The sequence below is a fragment of the Notamacropus eugenii genome, chromosome 5, assembly GCF_028372415.1.
Source record: "Notamacropus eugenii isolate mMacEug1 chromosome 5, mMacEug1.pri_v2, whole genome shotgun sequence".
NCBI lineage: Eukaryota > Metazoa > Chordata > Mammalia > Diprotodontia > Macropodidae > Notamacropus > Notamacropus eugenii.
In genome coordinates, this window is record NC_092876.1 from 338,579,076 (window position 1) to 338,605,069 (window position 25,994).

General features: G+C 40.4%; 1 protein-coding gene across 1 annotated transcript in view; it reads left to right on the forward strand.

Annotated features, from left to right (window-relative positions):
• ITGB5 (integrin subunit beta 5) overlaps nt 1–25,994 on the forward strand; it is a 207,611-nt gene that overhangs the window by 118,062 nt on the left and 63,555 nt on the right. Inside the window, exon 9 of the mRNA XM_072616713.1 lies at nt 16,207–16,341. Coding sequence (XP_072472814.1) covers nt 16,207–16,341 — 135 coding nt within the window. The remainder of the gene's footprint in view (nt 1–16,206; nt 16,342–25,994) is intronic.

The following is a 25,994-nucleotide window of genomic DNA, read 5'->3' on the forward strand; positions in this document are numbered from 1 at the left end:
CTTTCCTGTATTGTAAGATAGGTTTTAATACCAAAATGAGTGTGCATTTTATTCCTTCCTTTAGTGGAATGTGATGAGAGTAAGCTTCATGTTTTTCTCTCACCTCCCTTCTTTTTCCCTCCACTGAAAAGTCTTTTGCTTGCCTCTTTTATGAGAGATAATTTGCCCCATTCCATTTTTCCCTTTCTTCTCCCAATATATTTCTCTCTCACTGGTTAATTTCATTTTTTTAAGATATGATCCCATCCTATTCAATTCACTCTGTGCTCTCTGTCTCTGTGTGTGTGTGTAATCGCACCAACTACTCAGATACTGAAAAGTTTCAGGAGTTACAAATATTGTCTTTCCATGTAGGAATGTAAACAGTTCAACTTTAGTAAGTCCCTTATGACTTCTCTTTGCTGTTTACCTTTTCATGCTTCTCTTCATTCTTGTGTTAGAAAGTCAAATTTTCCTTTCAGCTCTGGTCTTTTCATCAAGAATGCTTGAAAGTCCTCTATTTCACTGAAAGACCATGGTTTCCCCTGAAGTATTATACTCAGTTTTTCTGGGTAGGTGATTCTTGGTTTTAGTCCTAGTTCCTTTGACTTCTGGAATATCCTATTCCACGCCCTTTGATCCCTTAATGTAGAAGCTGCTAGATCTTGTGTTATCCTGATTGTATTTCACAATACTTGAATTGTTTCTTTCTAGCTGCTTGCAATATTTTCTCCTTGACCAGGGAACCCTGGAATTTGGCCACAATGTTCCTAGGAGTTTCTCTTTTTGGATCTCTTTCAGGCAGTGATTGGTGGATTCCTTGAATACTTATTTTGCCCTCTGGTTCTAGAATCTCAGGGCAGTTTTCCTTGATAATTTCATGAAAGATGATGTCTAGGCTCTTTTTTTGATCATGGCTTTCAGGTAGTCCCATAATTTTTAAATTGTCTCTCCTGGATCTATTTTCCAGGTCAGTTGTTTTTCCAATGAGATATTTCACATTATCTTCCATTTTTTCATTCTTTTGGTTTTGTTTTGTGATTTCTTGGTTTCTTATAAAGTCATTAGCCTCCATCTGTTCCATTCTAATTTTGAAAGAACGATTTTCTTCAGTGAGCTTTGGGACCTCTTTTCCACTTGGCTAATTCTGCTTTTGAAAGCATTCTTCTCATTGGCTTTTTGAACCTCTTTTGCCAATTGAGTTAGCCTATTTTTCAAGGTGTTATTTTCTTCAGCATTTTTTTGGGTCTCCTTTAGCAGGGTGTGGACCTGCTTTTCATGCTTTTCTTTCATCTCTCTCATTTCTCTTCCCAGTTTTTCCTCCACCTCCCTTACTTGATTTTCAAAATCCTTTTTGAGCTCTTCCATGGCCTGAGCCCATGGTATATTTATTTTGGATGTTTGGGATATAGAAGCCTTGACTTCTATGTCTTTCGCTGATGGTAAGCATTGTTCTTCCTCATCAGAAAGGATGGGAGGAGATATCTGTTCACCAAGAAAGTAACCTTCTGTGGTCTTATTTTTTTTCCCTTTTTTGGGTATTTTCCCAACCAGTTACTTGACTTTTGGGTCCTTTAACAAGAGTAGGGTATACTCTGGGAATCTGTGAGATCTCAGTTCCTCCATGGTGGCACAATCAAGTGTGTACTGGTCTGGACACAGAGAGGGATTTTTATGCCCAGAATTTTAGCAGTTGCCTCTCCACAGCCACCTGGCCTCCAGTTCCCAAGTCAGCCCTGGGAGCTGGTTTTCAGATAAGCTGGATGGGCAAGGCCACCATTCAGTTTGAGACAAAGACCAGCTCAACCAGGGCCTCCACACAGGGCTGAGGTAAGACTCAGCTCTTCAGTGCCCCCAGGGGTTTTTATGGCTATGGGAAGGCCCTTCTCCTTTCCTGGCCAGCTGATAAAACCCCATCACTGACCTTTGGCACCTGTGGGCCAAGGGATCTGAGGATACACTACTGCAACTGGAGATTCCGCCCCCGAGATGTCCTCCCAGAATCTCCTCCCGTGGTGCTTGGCCAAGACTGGGCTGGGCTCTGTGTTTGGCTCTGTGTCCAGAGCAACCGACGTTTCTGTGGGCCTTTCAGGTCACCATGGGCTGGAAATCTCCTCCACTCTGTTGTTCTCCACTTCTGCTGCTCCAAAATTTGTTGAGAGTCCCTCTCTACAAGTATTTTATGGGCTGTGGGGGGAGACCCTGTGTAAGTATGTCTTTCTAGTCTGCCATCTTGGCTCCACCCCCTGCCCTTTTTTTTTTAAAGGAAGTAATAAGTTGGATTAAAATTCTGGCTCTGACATTTAACTAGGTAACCATAGGCAAGTCACAGCCTTCCTGGACTTCATCTGTAAAATGGGATAATAATACTTCTATTACCAATAGAGTTCAGTGAGTCATAGCGTAGGTCTCGAGCAGAAGTATTTGCCCCTACCTCAGGTGACATGATTTAGCAATAGGTTTGGGGCTCCTATTCCTCCCCCCACACTTCTTCGAGAGCCTGCTCAGCCCCACTCTTCAGGATAGAGCAGGAAGGAAAGGAACAATTCCTTTCTGGAACTCTGATCTGTAATTCAATTTTCCCGTAGAAGCAGTATCTTATATGCCATTTAAGTATATCTCAGGCACATTGTGGGAGGAGTAGACTTCTTTGTGGAACCAAACAACTACATGGGATATTACTATAGAATTAAAGTGGGTTGTCGGTGCTGGTTGTCCTTCATTCTCAAAGAAGACTGAAGTGATATCACTGTATTGGAGTCAAGGTACGGTGTGTCCATTTGTGGCTGATCAGACCAGTATGAGCTCAGAATGCTCTGCCACAGGTAGAGCATAAATAGTCCATGTGAGCATTTGGAGTGGAGATGTCTCCAAATTTGCCCATCGTGCCAGAGGATGCTAGAACTTTTTCTTTTTTAACAATCTCTAGCCGGCATCCTCAAATACAGGTTTGACTTCCTATGGTTATAGAGTTCATCTCCCCCTCTCTCTCCCATCTTTTATGCAGAGGAAACTTTAATGATAGTGTGACTAACCATTAAGTTAGATGGGCCTGGGATATTTGGGAAATCCATTTCTATAAAAAAAAATCATCTTATATAGATCTGTAGTGAGGAGCTGTGTCAGCAAAATTCTTAAGCCTGTGTTAAGTAAGAAAATGTCCAGCTGTGTCCTTGGGGAGAGGCTGTGACCATTACACTTCCTGGTGGAGCTCTAACACTGTTTCTCCTGTAGTTCATAGGATCATAGATACAGGGATGGAAAGGACCTTCAATGCCATCTAGGCCAACCTCCTTATTTTATAGTTTATGAGTTCTGAGTTACCTAAGGTCATTTGGGTAGTGTCAGAGCTGGGATTTGAACCAGATTCTCCATCTCTAAATCCAGTACTATTTCCATTAGATTGTGAGCTCCTTGAGAACAGAGATGAGTTTTGTCTTTCTTTGTATCCCCGGTGCTCAGCATAGTGCCTGGCACATAGTAGGTACTTTATAAATGCTTGTTGACCAACTCCATGATGGTTTGGTTTCTTATCTGCTGAGAAGGAGGACCAAAATAATAAAAGGCACGGGCAAAAAGGTCCACAGAGGGTAATTAAAGCAAAAAGTGATCTTAATCAGAACCTGAAGAGTAGTAGGGTGGGTCAGACCAGTGAAGGCTGGTGTTGTGTCCTGGTAGCTCCACAGGTTGCATGAAGGCTGGAGTTCTGAGCAGGGGAGGAAGACTGAGGGTCTTTGTATTATCTGGGAACTCCAGTTCTTAGTCTTCAGTTGACTATAAAGATCCTTGTGAAGTTCTTTCCTAAAGAATTCCAAGGATACTATTAGACCTCAACCCAAAGGAGATGATTTGTTGTTGTTGAATTGTGTCCAAATCTTGGTAACCCAGTTTAGGATTTTCTTGGTAAAGATGCTGGAGTGGTTTGCTTATCTCCTTCTCTAGCTCATTTTACAGATGAGGAACTGAGGCACACAGAGTTAAGTGACTTTCCCAGGGTCACACAGCCAGTAAATGTTTGAGGTCAGATTTGAACTCAGGAATATGAGTCTTCCTGACCCCAAGGCCCAGAGCTCTATCCATTGCACCACCTAGCTGCCCAAGGAGATGATTAAAAGAAGATAAAAAGAGGAAAAAGCCTTGTATAGCAGCTATTTTTATAGTGGAAAAGAACTGGAAACTAAGGGGGTGCCTATTAATTGGGTAATGGCTGAACAAAATAGAGTACATGAATGTAATGAAAGACCATTGTATCCCAAGTAGTGACAAAAGGGATATTTCCAGAAAAACCTGGGAAAGAACTGTATGAACTGATGGAGAGTGGTAAAGTATGCAAAACCAGGAGAATAATTTATACAGTAACAACAGTTCATGGACAAACAACTTTGAAAGACTTAAGAATGCTGACCAATACAACGACCAACCACAACTGCAGAGAATCCATGATAGAGTAAGCTGCCCACCTCCTGACAGAGGGTGATGAACTCAGAGAATGAGACATTTATTTTTCAAGATGGATGATATAGGGATTTGTTTTGTTTGAGTAGGCATATTTGTTATGTGATTTTTTTTCTTTTCAATGGGTGGGTGGAAGAATAAATACTTCTTAATGGAAGAAACTAAGATACATTTATTAAAAGTTTCTTGGGGGGGATAGTTACAGGAGATCTGTGTTCTGCTATCAGGTTTCTAATTCTCTGCAGAGATGCATGATTAATATAGCCATCAAAACTGGTTATTTGACATTCTTCTCCTGAGAATAGACTGGATAGACCCATAATTATAGTTAGCAATGTTAGGAGGAAAATATAAGGTATTCTTTTGAAGCACCAACAGCTCTGATTTGACATGTTCAACATGTACACTCATGTGCAGGAAGCTGGTTCTTCATACACAATAGGGATATTTCTCAACCATCAGCAGCAGGGTCTGTGCTGTTAGCTTTTTCTGTGGGAGTGATGATGGATTAAGTCTGCATGCTCACCCTTTAACTAGGACCAATAACACAGACTAGCTTACTGGGTTTAGAGGTACAATTTGGGGTTGTGGAGGTAACCAGTCTACAATGGAGTTCCAACACAAATCCTTGGCTTCATGAACACTAAGGCTTAGGTAGCTGCATCAGCCAGCCACAGGCATATTTGGTGATGTAATACTTCCTTTTCTGAGGGCAAGATTGTTTTTCAGGATTTGGTTTTTTTTTTTTTTACCCTTTTCCCACTTTTTTCCATACTCAGCAAGCTATCCCTTGTAACAAAGATTTTAAATGGATTTTTTTTTTAAAAAGCCCTCAATGTATAAGCAAAACAAACACCCTGGCTCTATCTGACAGTATATTCAACATTTCATACTCATAGTCCCCAATTCTGCACTGAAGGGAGGAAAGTATATGTTTTTTCTTCTCTGGAGCCAAATTTAGAAGCCTGACCTTTATAAAGCCTTTGATATGAATCTTTAAACTTCCCATTATAGCCTTAAGCGTTAGCCAGGAAGTGGTTTTCTATGCTGCAAAACAGATACAGATATTTCTAATTTGCTCCTCCTTTGATCCTTTCCTTCCCCATGTCTCCTCCCTGTTGGTCTCTGTCTTTCCCTCCATCTCTCTCTCTCCATCTATTTGTCTCCATCTCTTTCCATCCATCTGCCAGTCTCCCTCTCCATCTTTTTGTCTGTTTGCCTCTCTGATATCCTGAAGCAGCAAAAGCAGCAATCTGACTGTTTTGAGTTACAAACACTGGTCTGATGCACAGACTTGAATTTCTCAAATCAAGTAGAATCTCTGCCTTAATGCCCTTCTATGTAGGAAGAGGGAGAATGTAGTATACAAGACTTAAATCCTTGCCAAGAATGGCCTGTCTTTCCTTAAACGTGGCAGAACACTCAACACATACCTCTCTTGTGCACTTTTGTATAATTTTGTATCATATTAGTGTATTGGCATCCCAGTTTGGTGTCACCTGCAATACTGTTAGACAGGCACTGTCTTAGATTTCCTCCAGTAGCTAGGCCAGAGCTCTATATTGAATTAAATTGAAAACTAAAACAATGGAATGCAGTAAAAATAAGCAACAACAACAACAAAACCCTAGGAGAGCCACAGAACCTCTGAAAGTAGCTCTCTTGATCTCCTCCTCCAAACCAAAGATGTCAGCAACAGCCATTACTCATGGTAACCAGAAAAATGTTGCTTTCCATGCCCTGAGAGATTTCTCTGCCTCTACTATGTGAAAATTGATCCAGGTAAATGGCACAGTAGAAAATTCCTAGGTCTAAAATGGAAATCACTATTTCTTCCCTTTAAATCTATCCTTTTCCATACTTCCCTATTTCTGTTGCCATACTTCATTGTCTGAGTTAGCGACCTCTGAATGATTCTAGATTTTTTGCTCTCCTTCACTATCAACATCCAATAAATTGCCAGGTCCCTATAACATCTCAGATCTATCTCCTTCTCACTTCTCACTAGGCCGCCAAACTAGCTGGGGCCCTCATTATGAAGCTATTGGACTATTATAAGAGTGGAGAACCATTGCCACATGTGGCCTAGAGGCTGTTACAATAACTTCCTTCCTAAATGGCTCTTCTCTTTCAGTTCTCTCTCCTCTCAATCCTTTCTTCACATGGTTGTCAAACTAATCTTTCCAAGGTATGGGTTTGACCACAGCACTCCCCTATTGACTTTCCCTATTCTACCTCCTCAAGACACATGAAACTCTTAAACATGATACTTCGAGCCTCCCACAAGATCGCTGTCCAGACCTCATTTATATTATTCCTGTATGTGAAAGAGACTGTGGGTAACTCATTCACAATTTGAAGTTAGCTCACACTATCTATTAGCACTGACTTGGAGGACTGTAGAATTCAGTGGCAGTTTTGATGAATATTAAATGCAGAGATGTGAAGTTGCAGAATGTTTGGAGTGATGTTCTCTATGTATAAGGCTGTGATCCAGTCAAACTGGATTATGGCTGTTCCCTCACTCAGCATTCTATCTCTATTTCTGTAAGCTCTCTCCCAGATCTAGAACAAATTCTCTCATCACCTCTGCCTCTTAAAAATCTTTAAGCTTCCTCTATGGCTCACATCAAATGCTACTGCCTTTGCAAAACCTTTTCAGGCCACCTCCACCCCCAATTGCCAGTGCTCTGATGCTCCTTGTGTTGTATTTACCTATTATGTGAATGTTGTATTCCCCAAGAAGGATGTAAGCTCCTTGAGGCTAGGCATGATCCTGTTTTGGATTTTATATTTGTATTATAGATATTCTTATTTAAGTGATGTTTGCCATTGAATCAAATCTCTCATTTTTATAGATGAGGAAATTGAGCCTGAGAGAGATTAAGTGACTTTCTCATGGTCACATATCTAGTAAGTGTCTGAGGTACTCAGGTTGTACTGATTTCAAGCCCAGAACTTTATCCGTTCTACCACCTTACCACCTTCCCTTTTGGAATAAGCAATGTATTCTTCCATTGAAAAATGAGAGGCTATAGTATTAGATTTAACTATAGTTCAGCTGCATCGTAGGTTGAGAGGGCTTCCATGGGCCAGCTGGCATCCCAACTACCACTTTATTTCTGTGTTGAGTTCCAAACAACTGACTTGCAGATGAACTCATCTATGCAATTCAGTCACAGTCTGAGGATAGCTCACACATTATCTATTGACAGTGGCTGGGCGGACTGCAGGAATTCAGCGGCAGTTTTGATGATATTAAATGCAGAAATGTGAAACTGCAAAATGTTTGGTGTGAAGTTCTGAGTGTGTGTATTTTTGTGTGTAAATGTTTGTATTCAAAACTGATTTATAGCCACAGTAGGATCATCTTGTCCAATACCCTCATTTTAAAAATGAAAAAATAAGATTCATAGTGGTTAAGTGATATATTTAAGCTCCTGTAGGTAACAAGTAAAAGAGTGAGGCTTTGAACCTTGGTTCTCTGATTCCAAATCCTATGCTCTTATACTAGGCTGCCTCAACAGACCTGTCTTTTTTTGCTCCTGATCTCCCTAAAAGGGAAATCCTGATGTTGAATGTACCCTTGTATTTTTCCAGGTGGTATACCAGCATCGTGTGTGTGTGTGTGTGTGTGTGTGTGTATGTATATATGCATATATATATATATATATGCATATATATATACACACACACACATATACCTGGGTGTACATATATATTTGTATTCTAAACTTCAGCTAGCTACAGAAGTGTATACTATTCAGAAAGTGACAGTGTGGTAGAGTGGAGAGAGTACTGGCCTAGAGTTAGAGGACCCGAGATCAAATCTGGTTCTTCTACTTAATCATTGTGGGACATAGGCCTGCTCCCCTACCTCTGTGGCCTCACTTTCCTGCCCTGCAAAATGAGAGCACTGAGCTAGACAAACTCTCTAAAATTTCTTCTACCTCCAACACTTCTGTAATTCTGCTCTTTCATTACTCTTTTGTGGGTTGTTCCCTTTCTCCCTTGGGTTAAATTGTTGTACTCTGAGCTGGACTGTTTATATTATGTGTTCTTTTAATGCCTAAGAAGCTTTGCAGTGCATTTTGTAGTGACTTATACATGCATGACTAAGTATGGGTGTAGTCTCTTACCTCTGCTCAGCTGCTGGAAAGTGATTTATTGAGATATTTTAAAAACATTTTTGTTGGAGTAAATGTAATGGAGAAAATGGCTGTGGCCTTTGGCTGAGTTGTGGGGAGAGGGAAAAGGATGTATTTGGAGTTTGTTTTGGCAGACTCCAAGTCTCTCCTCTTTCATGAAGGGCAAAATCTGTAATTCAGTACTTTGATTTACATATATAATTTTTCTTACACTGTGACCAGCCCTTTAAACTCAGAAAGTGCCAAGTAATGACTGAAGAATTATGAAACTCTTTAGGGTATTTACTAGTGGCCATAGTGAGTGTTTTTGCTCTGGATCTAAGTTGCAGAGCAAGTGAATTCACAGACAGATATATGTAAATACAGCTACGTAAGGCATTGAATGGAATTCAGAAAAGGAAGTCATTGTTTAATGAAACATCAGTGTGGATTTTTCCCTTAAGATTAGAGGATTAGACAAGTAGTTGAATATCAAGGGTGATGTCAAAGATCATGTTATATTTTAGCCCAAGTGAATGTTTTTCTGTCCTTTTTGTTATTACCATGAAGTCTGTTTCCACCCACCCTCATGGTTGGTCTGGTTTTGGATAGCTACAGATGTGTCCTAAACTGACCCACCACAGAGTAGCCTTTAAACCTATGGCCATCACTTCCTCCAAGTCTCATGATGAATGAGACCTCTTTCTTGTATGGGTATTTCTTTTAGAGATTAGCCTGGTAGGAGTCACTTGAATAGCAACCTGGAGTTTGTCCTTGGAGCTAATAATGACGTGGAGGCTAAACAGTTTCAGGGTGACTGGAACTGGGAGGTTTTGGGGAAAAATAGCTGGTATGAATTGTATGTTCACTTTCTGCCACAGAAATATCACTTCCAGTTAGAAACCTAGGGATCTCTAATGCAGATTAAGCTTTCTGGAAGTGAGCTGGGGAAATAGAGGGAGAATCTGCTGCTTTCTGTTCCTCTGCCTCCCCACTTCAGGCTAGTGATGGGCAATTCAGAGCAATACCAACGTCCAGAAGCTCCATTTTGACCTCCATTAGTTTGATAGATAGAGAGCTGGCCTTGAAGTTAGGAAAACCTGGGTTCAAGTCATGTCTCTGACACTCACTGACTATGGGATTCTGGGGAAGTCACCTAACCTTTCAGTGCCCTGTGACTCTCTTAAGAGGACAAATTGCATAAAAGGTATTCATCTGCATTGAAAACACATCTTTGGTTTCCCCAAAAATTTTGAACCCCAGAAAAGTTTTCTTGGGCCTTTGGGTTAAAGGGAGTCTGAATATCCCGCCTTTTTCTCTATTCCAAGCCTCAAGTTGAATTTGATGGTAAAGAATCTATTTCTGTTCAAAATTCCTGCATTTCTCCCATCCGGTTTTGTATAATCAGAAACTTGGAGGCAATCTAGAAGGATTGTACATGCCCTAGCTCATATCCTAAGTCAGTGGCCAGGAGCACACTCAGTTTTTTACGCACTGTCCTTCTCAGCAAGATAAGCTTAAATTCTGGGTACAATTTGAAATTTTTAAAAAGGGTGTCTTGTTAATTTTGACATTAAACTACTCTGATTATAAAAATAATTGTTGCAATAATAATAATGGCTAGTATTTCTATAGTACATTCAGGGTTGGGGAGCTTCTTACGTACATTATCTCACTTGAATTCTTTACATCTGCCCTCTATAATAGAGGAGTTGCTTAGATAGAACTGCCATTTAGCTTTATAAATTCTTACTGGGCTGGTACTTGATCTTCTACTTCTTTGGTATCAGAGCCCCACTTCCCACACACCTACACATACACACACACACACACACACACACACACACACACACACACACACACACACTCTACCTCATATAGTGCTGTCCAACCATTAGGAAGCTCAATAAATATTTCTTACCATAACTTGACCCTGGTTCTATCTCTGTGGCCATCCAACCTTATCCTAGACTTTTTAAAAAAATAAATGTATTTATTTATTTTTATTTTGAATTTAATAAACATTAAATAAAGTGCTCATTTCTATATAAAGAGTAGAACAGAAAACGAGGACTGTATGTGAAACTGTGGATCTCTATTATATACAGCTTTCATTTCTTTTCTTTTGGATATTTTATTTGTCTCAATTATATGTAAAAATATATAGTTTACATTTTAAAAAAATTTTGAGTTCCAAATTTTTTTCTCTCCCTCCTTTCCCTTCCTCATCCTTTTGCACGTGTATTCAGCTTAGCCTTTAACTTTCAAAGCTGTCCTGCTCGTCAGCACTTCCTTCTACCCTTCCTTCTATTATCTAGTTTTTTAAAAAGATGCTTCAGTGACACTCTTTCTTCTTTCCTTCTTTCTTACCACCTTGTCCTCTCTTAGCTTCCCACTCCCCCACTGAGGAAAAAAAACAATAACTAATATTCATGATCAAGTGAAAAATTCTTACACTGTGTCCAAAATGTATGTCTTATTCTACATCTTGATGCCATCACCTGTATTCAGAGGTATTGTCTCTCAGACATCATCCCAGAAAGTATCTGTAACAGTGATTGCTGACAGGTATGGGGATGGGGGTGGGGAGAGTGGACTGTGGAGAGTAGCAGCCTCTAGAATAAAAGCCAAGTTTCCAGCTAATGGCATAAGTAGTTTTTTCTATAGTACTTGGAAGAGTGACTTCTCGAGCAGAAGGCTCTATGAAAAAGAGTAAAGAATGAGAAGCTTGGAGAATTCAGTTCTAATCCTGGGTTTGCCACTAATTAACCATACGACCTTATCTCTCTTGGTCTTCAAAATATTTTTTTGACCCTTTCTGGAGAATGAGGAATTTGGACCCACTAAACTCTATCTATGGTATCTTCTAGCTCTGATGTCCTATGGTGCTAAGAAGCATCTTCTTGGGCAGAAAGAAATGCTAAAAGTTTGAGAACAGTCCTTTTATCTTCAAGTTTCTTTGTGCTGTGGAATACACAAGTCACTTAACCCCATTTGCCTCAGTTTCCTCATCTGTAAAATGAGCTAGAGAAGGAAATGACAAACCACTCCAGTATTTTTGCCAAGAAATGACCTAAATGGGGTCATGAAGAGTCAAAATGGACTGAATGACTATACAACCAACAAGGATATGAATGTCCCTGCTAGCCTTTCCATGACAGAGTGATTTGAGGCTGAGACTGCATTGTCTGAAAGGAAATGATGGAGAAAGGACTGTTAAAATGAGGAGCAGCTAGAAGTGGGGAAGTCAGCGGCTCCTGCTGTGAAGACTTATGCTTCCTCCTTATGTCATCTTCTAACCTGTCATTCTGTAATCCACAGGACTCCAGCCTTCATGTGCCTATTTTTCTGGATGACCTCTTTTTCCCCATATCCCTTTCCCTTTTACATCAGTGTCAGTCAACAAGCATTTTAAAGCACTTTTTAGGTGCCAGGTGCTATCCTAAATTCTGGGGATACAAAGAAAAGCAAAAAACAGTCCCTTGCCCCCCAAGGAGCTTATATTCCAATGGAGGGGACATGCATATAATATGCATATAAGTAGTTACATACAAAATGAATAAAGAGTACATGAATGATATGTACTTAGAAAGGAAGGCTCTAGCAGCTGAACAGAACTGAGAAAGGTCACCTGAAGGTTGGGCTTGAGCTGATATTGAAGAAGGATTCTAAGAGAATTTGTGTGTCTAGCTCTGGCCATCTAGTGACCTCACAATGTCACATCACTGTCATATTCACTACCGTGGTAGATGTTTCAAAAATATACTTTCTTTTTATTTATTTATCCACTCCTTCATGCATTTATTTTTATCTTTCTTTCATTTCTTTTTCTTAAAAAAAAGATCAATTTCTCTGGTTCCCCAATCCACAGCCCACAGACTTGTTTAGTCAACTCACCCTGTTCCAACCTCTGGGTAGTTATAGTTGGTGTCTTGGAGACAAAAGGTCATTTTTGTTAGTCAGTGGTGTCTGACTTTTTGTGATCCCATTTGGGGTTTTCTTGGCAAAGATACTGTAGTGTTTGCCATTTCCTTCTCCAGCTCATTTTACAGAGGAGGAAACCGAGGCAAACAGGGTTAAGTGACTTGCCCAGGGGCACACAGCTAACAAGTATTTAAGGCTAGATTTAAACTCAGAAAGATGAGTTCCTAACTGCAGACTCAGCACTCTATCTACTGTGCCACCCAGTTATTCCAAAAGGTCATAAATCTTAAAACTTTAAATGACCTCAATGGAATCTTGCTTGAAATCACTGAGTAGTAAGAGAAAAAAAAGAGAAATGCAAATTAAAATAACTGAGTTTTTATTTTACACCATGCAAATGAACAAAGATGACAGAAAACAGCAAGGATTGAGTTGGGTGAGTGGGAAGACAGACTCATCAGTTCCATGTTGGTGATGCTTTGTGTATGTTTAGTCTTTGGGGATATGAGTTGGGAATGATGCATGCAAGAATAGTGACTGAACTGTCTATACCCTTTGCTCCAGCCATCCCACTACTGAATTATGTCTCAAGGAAATCAAAGACTGTAACAAAAATTCAATACATGTCAACATATTCATAGTGGTGAGCTTTATGGTTTCAAAGAACAGAGATGGGTTCAAGTTTGGATCCTTGGACTCTGGAACCAGGGTTTTTGCAACTCTGCCACACTGAATCATAAGATCCAGTGGATTTATTAAAAAATGACATTTGAGTGATAGTAGATTAATTTTTAAGGTTTTTTTCCCCAATTATATCTAATGCACAAGATTGTAAGCTATTTGAGAGGAAAGACTATATTTCTGTAGCCTTTGCTGAGGAATATAGAATAAAATTTCACATTTATGATTCTGTGCAACTGAAGCCATTCCATTGTCCTCCCTTGTACTTGGGAGAGAGCCGCCTAGACTCCATCGCCATCTCTGCTGGCCTCTCAGACTATGATCTTTTTTTGATTCTAATGGGGTGGATGCTTTCAGAACAGGTTGCTGAAGAGGAATTGCAGGTCTAAGTTGCTGGTCTCTTTCCTTGGAATATGGGTTTGGGGTTGGAGGGAGCTACATGAGCCTTGAGCTTAGGAAGAATATGATGAATTTCAATTCAATGAAACATATTTTGAACATATACTATGCTCAAGGAACCCTCTTTTGCAGAGAAGGAGATACTAAAGGGATTGTTGCCCTTAAGGAGATTATAGTTCAATGAGGAAGAGTACAGGTACATAAGGGGCAACTAGGTATTGCAGTGGATAGAGAATCAGACCTGGAATCAAGAAGACTCATCTTCCTGAGGTCAAATCCAGCCTTAGACACTTACTAGCTGTGTGACCCTGAGCTAGTCATTTAACTCTGTTTGCCTCAATTTCCTCATCTTTAAAATGAGCTGGAGAAAAAAATGGCAAACTGCTCCAGTGTCTTTGCCAAGAAAACCCTAAATTGGATCGTGAAGGGTCAGATACAACTGAAATGTCAACCACTTATTCAGGGGCATAATAAGTATCATGAGAAGTAAAAGAGGGAGGAGTCTTAGGCTCATGGATCCAGAATTTGAAATGACTTGAGTGGTCATCTAATCCAACCCCTGCTTTTTTTCCAGATGAGGAAACTAAGTTATAGGGAGATTAAATGACATTTAAGGCCATATGTCTGGTGATCATCAGAAGTGTGACTCCAGAGTCAGGGTTCTTTCCATTGTACCACCACACTGCCTTTCTTTTTTTAAATTAATTTATTTTTAGTTTTCAACATTCATTTCCACAAAATTTTGAGTTCTAAATTTTCTCCCCATCTCTTCCCTCTCCCTTCCTCAAAATGCTGTGCATTCTGATTACCCCTTCCCCGAAGCTTCCTTCCCTTCTATCACACCCCTCCCTTCCCTTATTCCCATCTTCTCTATTTTCTCATAGGGCAAGGTAGATTTCTATACTCTATTACCTGTATTTCTTATTTCCCAGTTGCATGCAAAAGCAATTCTCAACATTTGTTCCTAAAATTTTGAGTTCCAACTTCTCTCCCTTCCTCCCTCCCCACCCATCCCTACTGAGGAGGCAAGCAATTCTATATAGGCTATACATGTGCATTTATGCAAAAGACTTAATAGTAATAGTCATGTTGTGAAAGACTATATTTCCCTCCATCCTGTCTTGGCCCCCATCTATTTTGTTCTCTCCTTTGACCTTGTCCCTCCCCAAAAGTGTTTACTTCTAATTACTCCCTCTTCCCATTTGCCCTCCCTTCTATCATCACCCCCATACCTCACTTATCCCCTTCTCCCCTACTTTCCTGTAGTGTAAGATAGATTTTCATACCAAATTGAGTGTACATGTTATTCCCACCTTATGCCACATGTGATGAGAGTAAGCTTCACTTTTCCCCTCTCACCTCCCCCCCTTTTCCCCTCCATTGGAAAAGCTTTTTCATGCCTTTTTTATGAGATAATTTGCCCCATTCCATTTCTCCCTTTCTCCTCCCAATATATTCCTCTCTCACATCTTAATTTCATTTTTTTCAGGTATTATCTCTTCCTATTCAACTCACCCTGTTCTTTCTCTCTCTATATATATCTATGTATATAATCCTTCCAACTACCCAAATACTGAGAAAAGTTTCAAGAGTTACAAATATTATCTTTCCATGTAGGAAGGTAAGCAGTTCAATTTTAGTAAGTCTTATAATTTCTTTATTTTCTTTACTTTTTTTCATGCTTCTCTTGATTCTTGTGTTTGAAAGTCAAATTTTCTATTCAACTCTGGTCTTTTCATCAAGAATGCTTGAAAGTCCTTTATTTCATTGAATGAGCAATTTTTCCCCTGAAGTATTATACTCAGTTTTGCTGGGTAGGTGAGTCTTGATTTTAATCCTAGCTTCTTTGACCTCTAGAATATCATGTTCCAAGCCCTTTGATCCTTTAATGTAGAAGCTGCTAGATCTTGTGTTATCCTGATTGCATTTCCAGAATACTTAAATTGTTTCTTTCTGGTTGCTTGCAATATTTTCTCCTTGACCTGGAAACTCTGGAATTTGGCTACAATATTCCTAGGAGTTTTTCTTTTTGGATTTCTCTCAGGAGGTGATCGGTAGATTCTTTCAGTATTTATTTCACCCTCTGGTTCTAGAATATCAGAGCAGTTTTCCTTGATAATTTCATGAAAGATGATGTCTCGGCTCTTTTTTCATCATGGCTTTTATGTATCCAATGATTCCACACCGACTTTCTAAGCAGAACCTTTTCTGTCTGGGAAGCCTTCATGGAAAAGTTCTCTTTCAGCTGGTTATGGAAGGCTATAATTTTACTTGTTATTCAGCCATTTTTCAGTTGTGTCAAACTCTCCATGATCCCATTTGGGGTTTTCTTGGCAAAGATATGGGAGTGGTTTGCCATTTCCTTCTCCAGTTCATTTTCAGATGAAGAAACTAAGTCCAACAGTTGCCCAGAGTCACACAGAGAGTGTCTGGTGCCAGATCTGAACTCAAAAAGATGAGTCTTCCTGATTCCAGGCCCAGCACTCTATCTACTGGGTACACCTAGCTGCTGCAGGTAGAATTTAGCCTCATCAAAGTGTTGGGAAAAGATGTGACAGGAATAGAAAATGTGAAAGTGAGATAACTTCATTTGTCCTTTTTGCTAACCTGGTTGTGTTTCATTTTCCTTCTTCCTTTTCAGAGCATCAGGTCCAAAGTTGAGCTGTCTGTGTGGGATAATCCTGAGGATCTTGGCCTCACTTTCACAGCCACCTGCCAGGATGGTTTATCCTATCCAGGTCAGAGGAAATGTGGAGACCTAAAAATTGGTGACACAGTAAGTTCCTGTTCCCTGGCCCAGTAGAACACCTGTAACCATTGATCATCATTCTATAAACTTCTGGTCTCTTTTCTGATTTTTCTAAGTCCTTTTCTGAATTTGCATTCTATCATCCAATTTGGTATCTTCTGTGAACTTCCTGAACACCATCCTCAAAGGTGGGAAACCTGTGGTCTTGAGGGCATATCTGGCCTTCTGGGTCCTTGGGTGCAACCTTTTGACTGAATCCAAGTTTTACAGAGCCAATCCATTTATTAAAGAGATTTGTTCCGTGAAGTTTGGATTCAGTGAAAGGGCCATACTTGAGGGCCTAGAGGACCATACCTGGCCTTGAGGTTTGGAGATTCCCCAACCCTGGTCTATACTGTGTTATGCTATGTAATAATAGTAATATAGTCCACATGAAGGTGATGAGGGTCTGAATGTGGCTGTGTTGGTGGTAAGATGACATATGTGAGAACTGTTTTGGAGGCAGAAATAATGGGATTTGACCAATATCAAGTCGACAAGCATTTATTGCCAGGTACTATGCTAAGCTCTGGGGGATACAAAGAAAGGCAAAAAATAATCCTTGCTTCCAAGAATCTCATCATCTAATAGGAGAGCCAACATTCAAGCAACTATCTACAAACAAGATATATACAGGATAGAGGGGAGATAAAATTAAAGACAACTGGTAAAAGTGTCTTGTAGATGGTGAGGCTTTCGCTGAAATTTAAAGGAAGCCAGGGAGAGGTCCATGTGAGGAGGCAAAATGGTTTCAGGCATAGCGGGCAGTCAGTGAAAATACATGGTCAGTAGATGGAGTATGCTATGCATGGAACAGCAAGGCCAGTGTTACTGGATTACAGAGGAGGGAGAGACATATAGGAAGGGGCCAGATTATAGAGTTTTAAAAGACAAACAGAAGATTTTATATTTTATCCTGGAGGGAACAGGACTCTGCTAGAGTTTACTGAGTTAGTGGGGTAACATGATTGGACTGATTGGAACTGTGCAGTGAGAGAGAGTGAGGGGTGAAAGATAACACCAAGATTGTGAACCTTGAGAAATTTCAAAAGACAGATCAGTATCCATCTCTGGGCTTTTATCTGAAGCCTCTTAAGCTCAGTTCTCGTTGTGTTTGTCCGTTGTTCTTGAAGAGAACCATGACATAAAGATGATGACATGACTTGCAGTTGACTTTGATTTGAGTGAGGGAGTGCAAGGTCACCAGCCTCACTTTCTCCTCCAGAGCCACCTGGATCCAGTGACCTGATATTCATCAGGATGACTGGAGATGGCCCAGGATGCAATGGGAGACCCTAAAATCAAGCCCTAAACCCAATTCACTCTGGAGCTCATAAGCTCAGTAGGTCCTACTAGACTTGGGCTTTCCTGGCAGAAACTTTAAGAACTCAGTCACCTTCAGGCCGCATTTCACATTTGTAGGAATGCTTAAATAAAAGGAAGCAGTCTTAGACTGTATTTCTAGAAGTACAGTCTCCATGCTGTATTCCAGGCCTGCACAGCCCGTAGGCCCACCTGAAACCCTTTGGCAGGTCGCAGGTTGTGCAGGCCTGATGTATTCTACATTGGTCAGACTAGGCAACAGACATTTATTAAGCACTTACTACATGCCAGATATTGGGCTAAACATTGGGAATAGAAATATAGAGTGTCCTAAAAATCTTGGTGCTGTTATAAGTTTTAATAGCTATTAAAGTTATTTAATAGCTTTAATAATAAATAACTATTTAATATGAAAGCTGTTCAATTGCTGTTAAAGCTTACAACTGCACCAAGGTTTTTGGGACACTAAGTACAAGCCCAAAGATAGTACCCCTCTGAAGGAGAAGGGAGAGGAAGATAATAGTTAAGCTTTAATAGTTGAATACAAAGCATAAATGAGAGCTGAAAAATGAGGCGGGAGTTCCATAGTTTTATAAGGGCATTGAGAAAGTAGAGTCTTAGGAAAGGATGCTATCTCATGAGAAGAAAAGAATGCCTTTAAAAATGGTACTTTCCCAGAATAGATGGAAATATCAAGGTTTTTGGAATATCCACAAAAAAGAGATGATTCCTCCATTTGAGGAGGGTGATTTTTATGAAATTCAACTCAAACTGTTTTAGAAAATGAAACAGGAAGAACGTTTTTCTAAATGCTTCAGCTAGCTGTCTTGCTTTCCCATCCAAGAGGGTAGAAAAGAAGTTCCCTTCGGAACTAGGGTAGGACATGATGCTGTCAAAAGAAAGCCAAGGCTCGAGACAAGCATTTCCCTTGCTGTGCTGTTTTCTCTTTTCACTGTTCCAGATTTGTCTCCTTGCTGCTCCCATGGCCCTTTGGCTCCGTTGCAGCCATTTCAGGCTTTTTGTTTTCTGCAGATAAAGAGAAAGCTGGCACAGAGGGACTCCCACTCAGCCTCTCAGAGCTGGGCATTGTGCAAGTTGCCAAGGGTAGGACTGGGCCCTGAGAGACAGGCTCATTTCAGAGCTATTGAGGTGACATGAGAAATCCGTGACTTCCAAAAAATCCAGTCTTCTCCCTGATGAAAGGATGGAAATTTAACTGAAGGGCTAGCTGCCTAATTTAGTGTCAAGACAAAAATTTTATGTCATGTGGGCGTCCTCATTCTCCAGTGTTAGCCAGTCTTGGGCTGATCCATTCTCTGAAAAGTCAATCTCCTCCAAGACCAGATGTCTACCTTACATTTGGGGATTTTCCTCAATAACATTTGTCCCATGGAAATTTCAAACCTTTAAATGGTGTAAAATGTCTGTATCATCCTGACTTGTTCCACGTGTTTCTCAATGACGTGGAGAAAGACATAGAAGGTGTCTATGCTAAATCTGTGTATTATAACACTAAGTAGGGAAGGGATACCTAATGGCTTGGATCAAGATTCTGTCACAGTGATCTCAACAGACTGGAATGCTTGGGCTAACACTAAAAAGATGATGAATGATAGCTTGCATTCATGGAGCCAAAACATAACTTTTTCCTCACAACAGCTCTGTGAGATCCAAGTATTAGTTCAAGTATTCTAATTCCCATCATGGTTCAGGAAATTGAGGCTCTAATTCGTATGACTTGTAAATGACAAGGGTAGAGACTGGAGCTCTGGGCACCTGAAGTCATGTTTTATGCTTTTTTCTACTCTGCCACGTTGAATAACAAAGATGTGGGCTCCAACTAGGGTGGAACAACTGGAATGTTGTCTCAGGACATTGAAATTTAGGTTGTCCTGGTAATACCTGCAGTATTCATCATGGAAACAAATGAGCATAGTACTTAGCAGGAATAATTAGTTAAAATAGAAAACTGTTGGATAGTACCTGATTCTTCTACTTGATGGCCATTCATGCCAAGGTAAGCATTTTTCTAGTCTAATCCCATCTCCCCATCTCCCCATCTCCCCATCCCACCTCACTGTCCTCTCTAACAGCAACCTTTAAAGGGAACAATATTTTCATTTTTCCCACTAATGTTTTGATTTGCATGCCCTAGGTACAAAAATTATGGGTTATAGCTAAACTGGAATTGGGGAAGCCAGATGGCATAGTGGATATAGAAGACCAGGCCTGGAGACAGGAAGACCTGAGTTCAAATCTGAACTTGAACACTTAGCTGTGTGACTCTGGGCAAAGCGTTTAGCCCTGTTTGCCTCAGTTTCCTCATGTGTAAAGTGAGCTGGAAAACAAAAGGTAAATCACTCTTTTCCAAGAAAACCCCAAACGGGTCACAAAGAGCTAAATGTGATTAAAACAACTCAGCAACAAAATAGGAATCAATGGAAAAATCCCAGGCTTGGGTTCCAAAAATCATTAACCCAAATATAGGATGTCAGAGAATTGATATGGACAAAAGTTCATGGAGAATGACAGTAGGAATTTGGATTGATCATAAGGAGAGCATGAGACAGCAGTGACACAGCTCTTCCAAAAAAAGAAAAATGAATACAATCTTAACTTTCCTTAGTAGAAGCAGGTTCATGTTAAGAGAGGCAGTAATCTCACTGTCTTCTGCTCTTGTCAGATGACATCTGAAATGTGATCTGGATGCCATATTTTTTTAAAAGGACATTAAAGAAAACTAGAGAACATTCAGAAAATGACATCAGGATGCCCAAGGGTCTGAAACTATGGAATGTGGAGAATGGATTAAGGAATTAGGAGTGTTTATTCTGTAGAAAATTTAGGAAAGGGATGATATCTGGCTTTAGATATTCTAAGGGATGTCTTGAAATAGGGAGTAGTATACCCAAGGAAGATGTATACTTGGAAGTTTCAGGTAAGCCATGTTTGTCTCAAAATAAGAAAAAAACTTTCTAGCAATGGAACCATCCAACAATGAAATGATCTTTGGAGTAGTGAACCTTTTATCAGTGCAGATGTTCAGGGCCAACTGGTCATTGGTCAGGAATGCTATAGGAAGGATTCCTGAATCAGGTAGAAGTTTAGATTAGATGGTGTTTGTGATCCTTTCCAACACAAAGAATCTCGGATTCTGTGACTAATTTGGTTCAACTGTTCATTTCAACAAGTACAGTGCCTGTTATGAACCACTCCTTCAAACTGGGAAGGCAGCCCAGGCAAGAAAGCTAGACGGGAGGCAGGCTGGGATTAATAGAGTGGATTTATTCTAAATAAGACTTCTGAAGTCACCAAATTCCTCTGAGGTTCTCTCCTCTGGTAATTCCATTTGTAATCCTCACTTGTCTTTGGTTCTGACCATTGCCATGGGGTTCTTTGGCTTCAAGAACCTGGGCAAATAAAGTTTGGCACCTAGGAAGCAGGTACATTATGTAGATGGTTTGGTTATATAAGTATGCAAGTGGCTTCAGGTTGTGTTACTAATGTTCCACATAAAAGCACTGGCCATGTCCCTGTCACAAATTTCCCACAGTTTCTCCCATCCTTTGCTACACAAATTACCTTTTTCCTCTGCTGTGTTCCAGAGCTGAGGCTAGTTGAGATTTGTGGCCTTAGAGTCTTTAGAGTAGCTGAAACCACCTCCCATGTGTTTTCTCCCCCTATTAGCATGTGAGCAAAATGCTTCACAGCTAGTAAATAGTAAGTGTTTAATATATGCTTGTTGACTTACTTGAGATCCCAGAAAGTGGAGACTGTTTTGCTTCTCTGTATTTTCAGTACTTAGCACAATTCTTTGCACATAATAAATGTGTAATAAATGCTTTTACATTTCTTCATTCAATCAATTCATCTTTGGGCCAGGAAGATCTTTTAGAAATGAAACTCAGCCAAGCAGTGCTCTTGGGAAACCAGAAGCATTTAAGTAAGGTTTCAATAACACATTAGAGTCTCTGCCCCTAGCTCCAGTCCCACGTCATGACGTGCCCATTAGACATTTCCAATTGTCTGTCCCTTAGGCGCCTCACACTCAGCATATCCCTGTAAAAGCAACCACCCTGACATACGCAGAGGGCCTGCTATCACAGATTCTTTGATCTGTTTTTCTAAAAAGAAAGGCAACTTTTGAGGGGTCAACAATCACTGTAATCAAGCACGTATATACATATGCATATATATGTATATGTGTATGTATGTATGTATGTATGTATGTATGTATGTATGTATGTATGTATATCAGTCATTTAGGTCAGGGGGAAAAGTCAGCACCCTGAACTTCAGTGAAAATACAGAGAAATCAAAATCAATAGACAGATAACTCCCTGACCCTACATGTGTAGTTTGTGTTTGTCTGGCCAAACAAACGCTTCCAATGAGTAAGCCCCAAAGTAAAACCTCACCTCAGAGTATTTGCACACTTTTCAGAGCCAGAGGGCATCACAGTCCTTGAGAACCAGGGCCTCATTAACAAAAGGTGTGGGCCTTCTTACAAATTTCCTCTAATCAAACTCCCCTTAAGGGGCAGGCCCATTACTGGGTGGGGAAGATCTTTAATCTCTTTACATAACTAATTTAAACTGAATTCATTATTTTTCCTTCAAAACCTTTCTCTCTTTTGAACTTCTCTATTACTGCTGAGGATACCACATCTGTTCACTGTGTCCCTCAGTCTCTCTCTTATCACACATATGCAATCAGTTACTGGATTCTGTCATTTCTATTTCCATAGCCTCCCTCATATGTGTCTCTTCTAGGTTTTCATTCTCACGCCTTTTCACTCACCTAGTTAAGGTCCTCACCACCTCTGACCAGGACTATAGGAACAGTCTTGCAATATCTTATATTTTTCCACTCCAATCTACCACACAGCTCCCAAAACAATATTCCTACAGCTCAGGTTTGACTATATCACCTAAGAGCTAGCTCCCTATTACCTCAAGGATCAACTCTTTAGCATACGGAGCCCTTTAAAACCTGGTCCTCCTCTCTCTGTTATGAATCTTCAGAGATGTTATTCTTCTTTGCATAAGCTATGGGTCTTAAATATGACTCTCCAGCTCCTATCCTTATACCTTTTGCACTGGCTGTTCCCCATATCTGAAATATTTTTACTCTTCACCTCTACCCCTTACAATCCCTGGCTTCCTTTAAGACTGACTCAATCATAAGGCTACTTACTTTGTATCTGCTTGACATATACATGTATAGGTATATATGCACACACATATATGCATATTAAACTCTTTTTATAGTTTTTTTTACAATTACATGTAAAGACAGTTTTTAGCATTCTTTTTTTAAATTTATTTATTTAACTTTTAACATTCATTTTCACAAAATTTGGGGTTCCAAATTTTCTCCCCATTTGTCCCTTCCCCCCACCCCAAAACACCGAGCATTCTAATTGCCCCTATCACCAATCTGCCCTCTCTTCTATCATCCCTCCCTTCCCTTGTCCCCATCTTCTCTTTTGTCCTGTAGGGCCAGATAACTTTCTATACCTCTTTACCTGTATTTCTTATTTCCTAGTAGCAAGAACAGTATTCGACAGTTGTTCCTAAAACTTTAAGTTCCAACTTCTCTTCATCCCTCCCTCCCCACCCATTCCCTTTGGAAGGCAAGCAATTCAATATAGGCCATATCTGTGTAGTTTTGCAAATGACTTCCTTAATAGTCATGTTGTGTAAGACTAACTATATTTCCCTCCATCCTATCCTGCCCCCCATTGCTTCTGTTCTCTCTTTTGATCCTGTCCCTCCCCAAGAGTGTTGACTTCAAATTGTTCCTTCCTCCCATTGCCCTCCCTTCCATCATCCCCCCCACCCTGCTTATCCCCTTCTCCCCCACTTTCCTGTATTGTAAGATAGGTTTTCATACCAAAATGAGTGTGCATTTTATTCCTTCCTTTAGTGGAATGTGATGAGAGTAAGCTTCATGTTTTTCTCTCACCTCCCTTCTTTTTCTCTCCACTAAAAAGTCTTTTGCTTGCCTCTTTTATGAGAGATAATTTGCCCCATTCCATTTCTCCCTTTCTCCTCCCAATATATTTCTCTCTCACCACTTAATTTCTTTTTTTTAAGGTATGATCCCATCCTATTCAATTCACTCTGTGCTCTCTGTCTCTGTGTGCGTGTGTGTGCGTGTGTATGTGTGTGCGTGTGTGTGTGCGTGTGTGTGTGTGTGTGTGTGTGTAATCCCACCCACTACCCAGACACTGAAAAGTTTCAAGAGTTACAAATATTTTCTTTCTATGTAGGAATGTAAACAGTTCAACTTTAGTAAGCCCCTTATGACTTCTCTTTGCTGTTTGCCTTTTCATGCTTCTCTTCATTCTTATATTTGAAAGTCAAATTTTCTTTTCAGCTCTGGTCTTTTCATCAAGAATGCTTGAAAGTCCCCAATTTCATTGAAAGACCATTTTTTCCCCTGAAGTATTATACTCAGTTTTTCTGGGTAGGTGATTCTTGGTTTTAGTCCTAGTTCCTTTGAATTCTGGAATATCCTATTCCACGCCCTTTGATCCCTTAATGTAGAAGCTGCTAGATCTTGTGTTATCCTGATTGTATTTCCACAGTACTTGAATTGTTTCTTTCTAGCTGCTTGCAATATTTTCTCCTTCACCAGGGAACTCTGGAATTTGGCCACAATGTTCCTAGGAGTTTCTCTTTTTGGATCTCTTTCAGTCTGTGATTGGTAGATTCCTTGAATACTTTTTGAACCTCTTTTGCCAATTGAGTTAGCCTATTTTTCAAGGTGTTATTTTCTTCAGCATTTTTTTGGGTCTCCTTTAGCAAGGTGTGGACCTGCTTTTCATGCTTTTCTTTCATCTCTCTCATTTCTCTTCCCAGTTTTTCCTCCACCTCTCTTACTTGATTTTCAAAATCCTTTTGGAGCTCTTCCATGTCTTGGGCCTATGGTATATTTATTTTGGATGTGTGGGATACAGAAGCTTTGATTTCTACATCTTTCCCTGATGGTAAGCATTGTTCTTCCTCATCAGAAAGAAAGGGAGGAGATATCTGTTCACCAAGAAAGTAACCTTCTATGGTCTTATTTTTTTTCTGGACATTTTCCCAGCCAGTTACTTGACTTCTGAGTGTCCTCTCCACACCCACCTGGCCTCCAGTTCTGCCCAGCCAGTGCTTGGGGTCTGAGATTCAAATGCTGCTTCCCAGCCTCAGGGCTTTGGGCGGGGGCAGGGCTGCTATTCAATGTGAGATTCAGTTCAGGTGCTCAGGTGGGGGCAGGGCCGCCTCAGGGGGCTCAGTTCCCTCAGGGGCTTTATGCAGAGACCTTCAACAATGGATCCGGGCTCCTGCCTGCTTGGGGAGCCCCTGTCCGCTGCCGCCCCCATTGCTGCCTCCCTAGGGGGCCTGAGTTATGGGGACACCCCACTCCCTTCTTGACCAGCCAAAGACACCCTCTCACTGACCCTTGTCACCTGTGGGTGGAGAGACCCGCACGGCTGCTGGAGATTCTGTCCCTGAAGCCCGTTCGGATCTGCTCCTCTTGGTGCAGCACGGCCAAGGCAGGGCTGGGCTCCGCTCTGGGTCCGATGTGTGACGGACCTTTCGCGTCAGGTTTTCAGGGCTCTCTGGAACAGAAATCTCATCCGCTCCATTGTTCTGTGGCTTCTGCTGCTCCAGAATTTGTTGGGAGTTCTTCTTTACAGATATTTTATGGGCTGTGTGTTCGGAGCTAGCGTATGTGTGTCTTTCTGCTCTGCTATCTTGGCTCCTCCCCTCCAGTTTTTAGCATTCTTTAAAAAAATTTTGAGTTCCAAATTTTCTTCCTCTCTCTCACCTCTCTCTCACCTCTCTCTTTGTCACTCTCACCCCCTCCCCAAGAGACTAAGCAGTTTGGTGGGTTATGTATGTGCAATTATGTAAAACGTATTTCTAAATTAGTTATGTTGTGAAAGAAGAAACAGACCAAAAGAATTGTTATATATCTTAATATATATATGTATATATATACATATATATATCAATATATATATGTATATATATACATATATACTTATATGTATACATGTTGCCTTCCCTGTTCAAATGTATGCTACTTGAGGGCAGGGACAGCTAAGCACTGTATTTCTAGTGCTCAGCATAGTACGTGGCATAGAATTAGTATTTAATAAAAGCCCATTGTCAAAGAGCCACAAGTAGATACTGTTTTCCTCAGTTTGCTCATCTGTAAAATGAGCTGGAGAAGGAAGTGGTAAACCCCACTAGAATCTTTACCAAGAAAATTCCAAATAGGGTCATGAAGTGTTGGACGTAACTGAAACAACTGAGCAACAA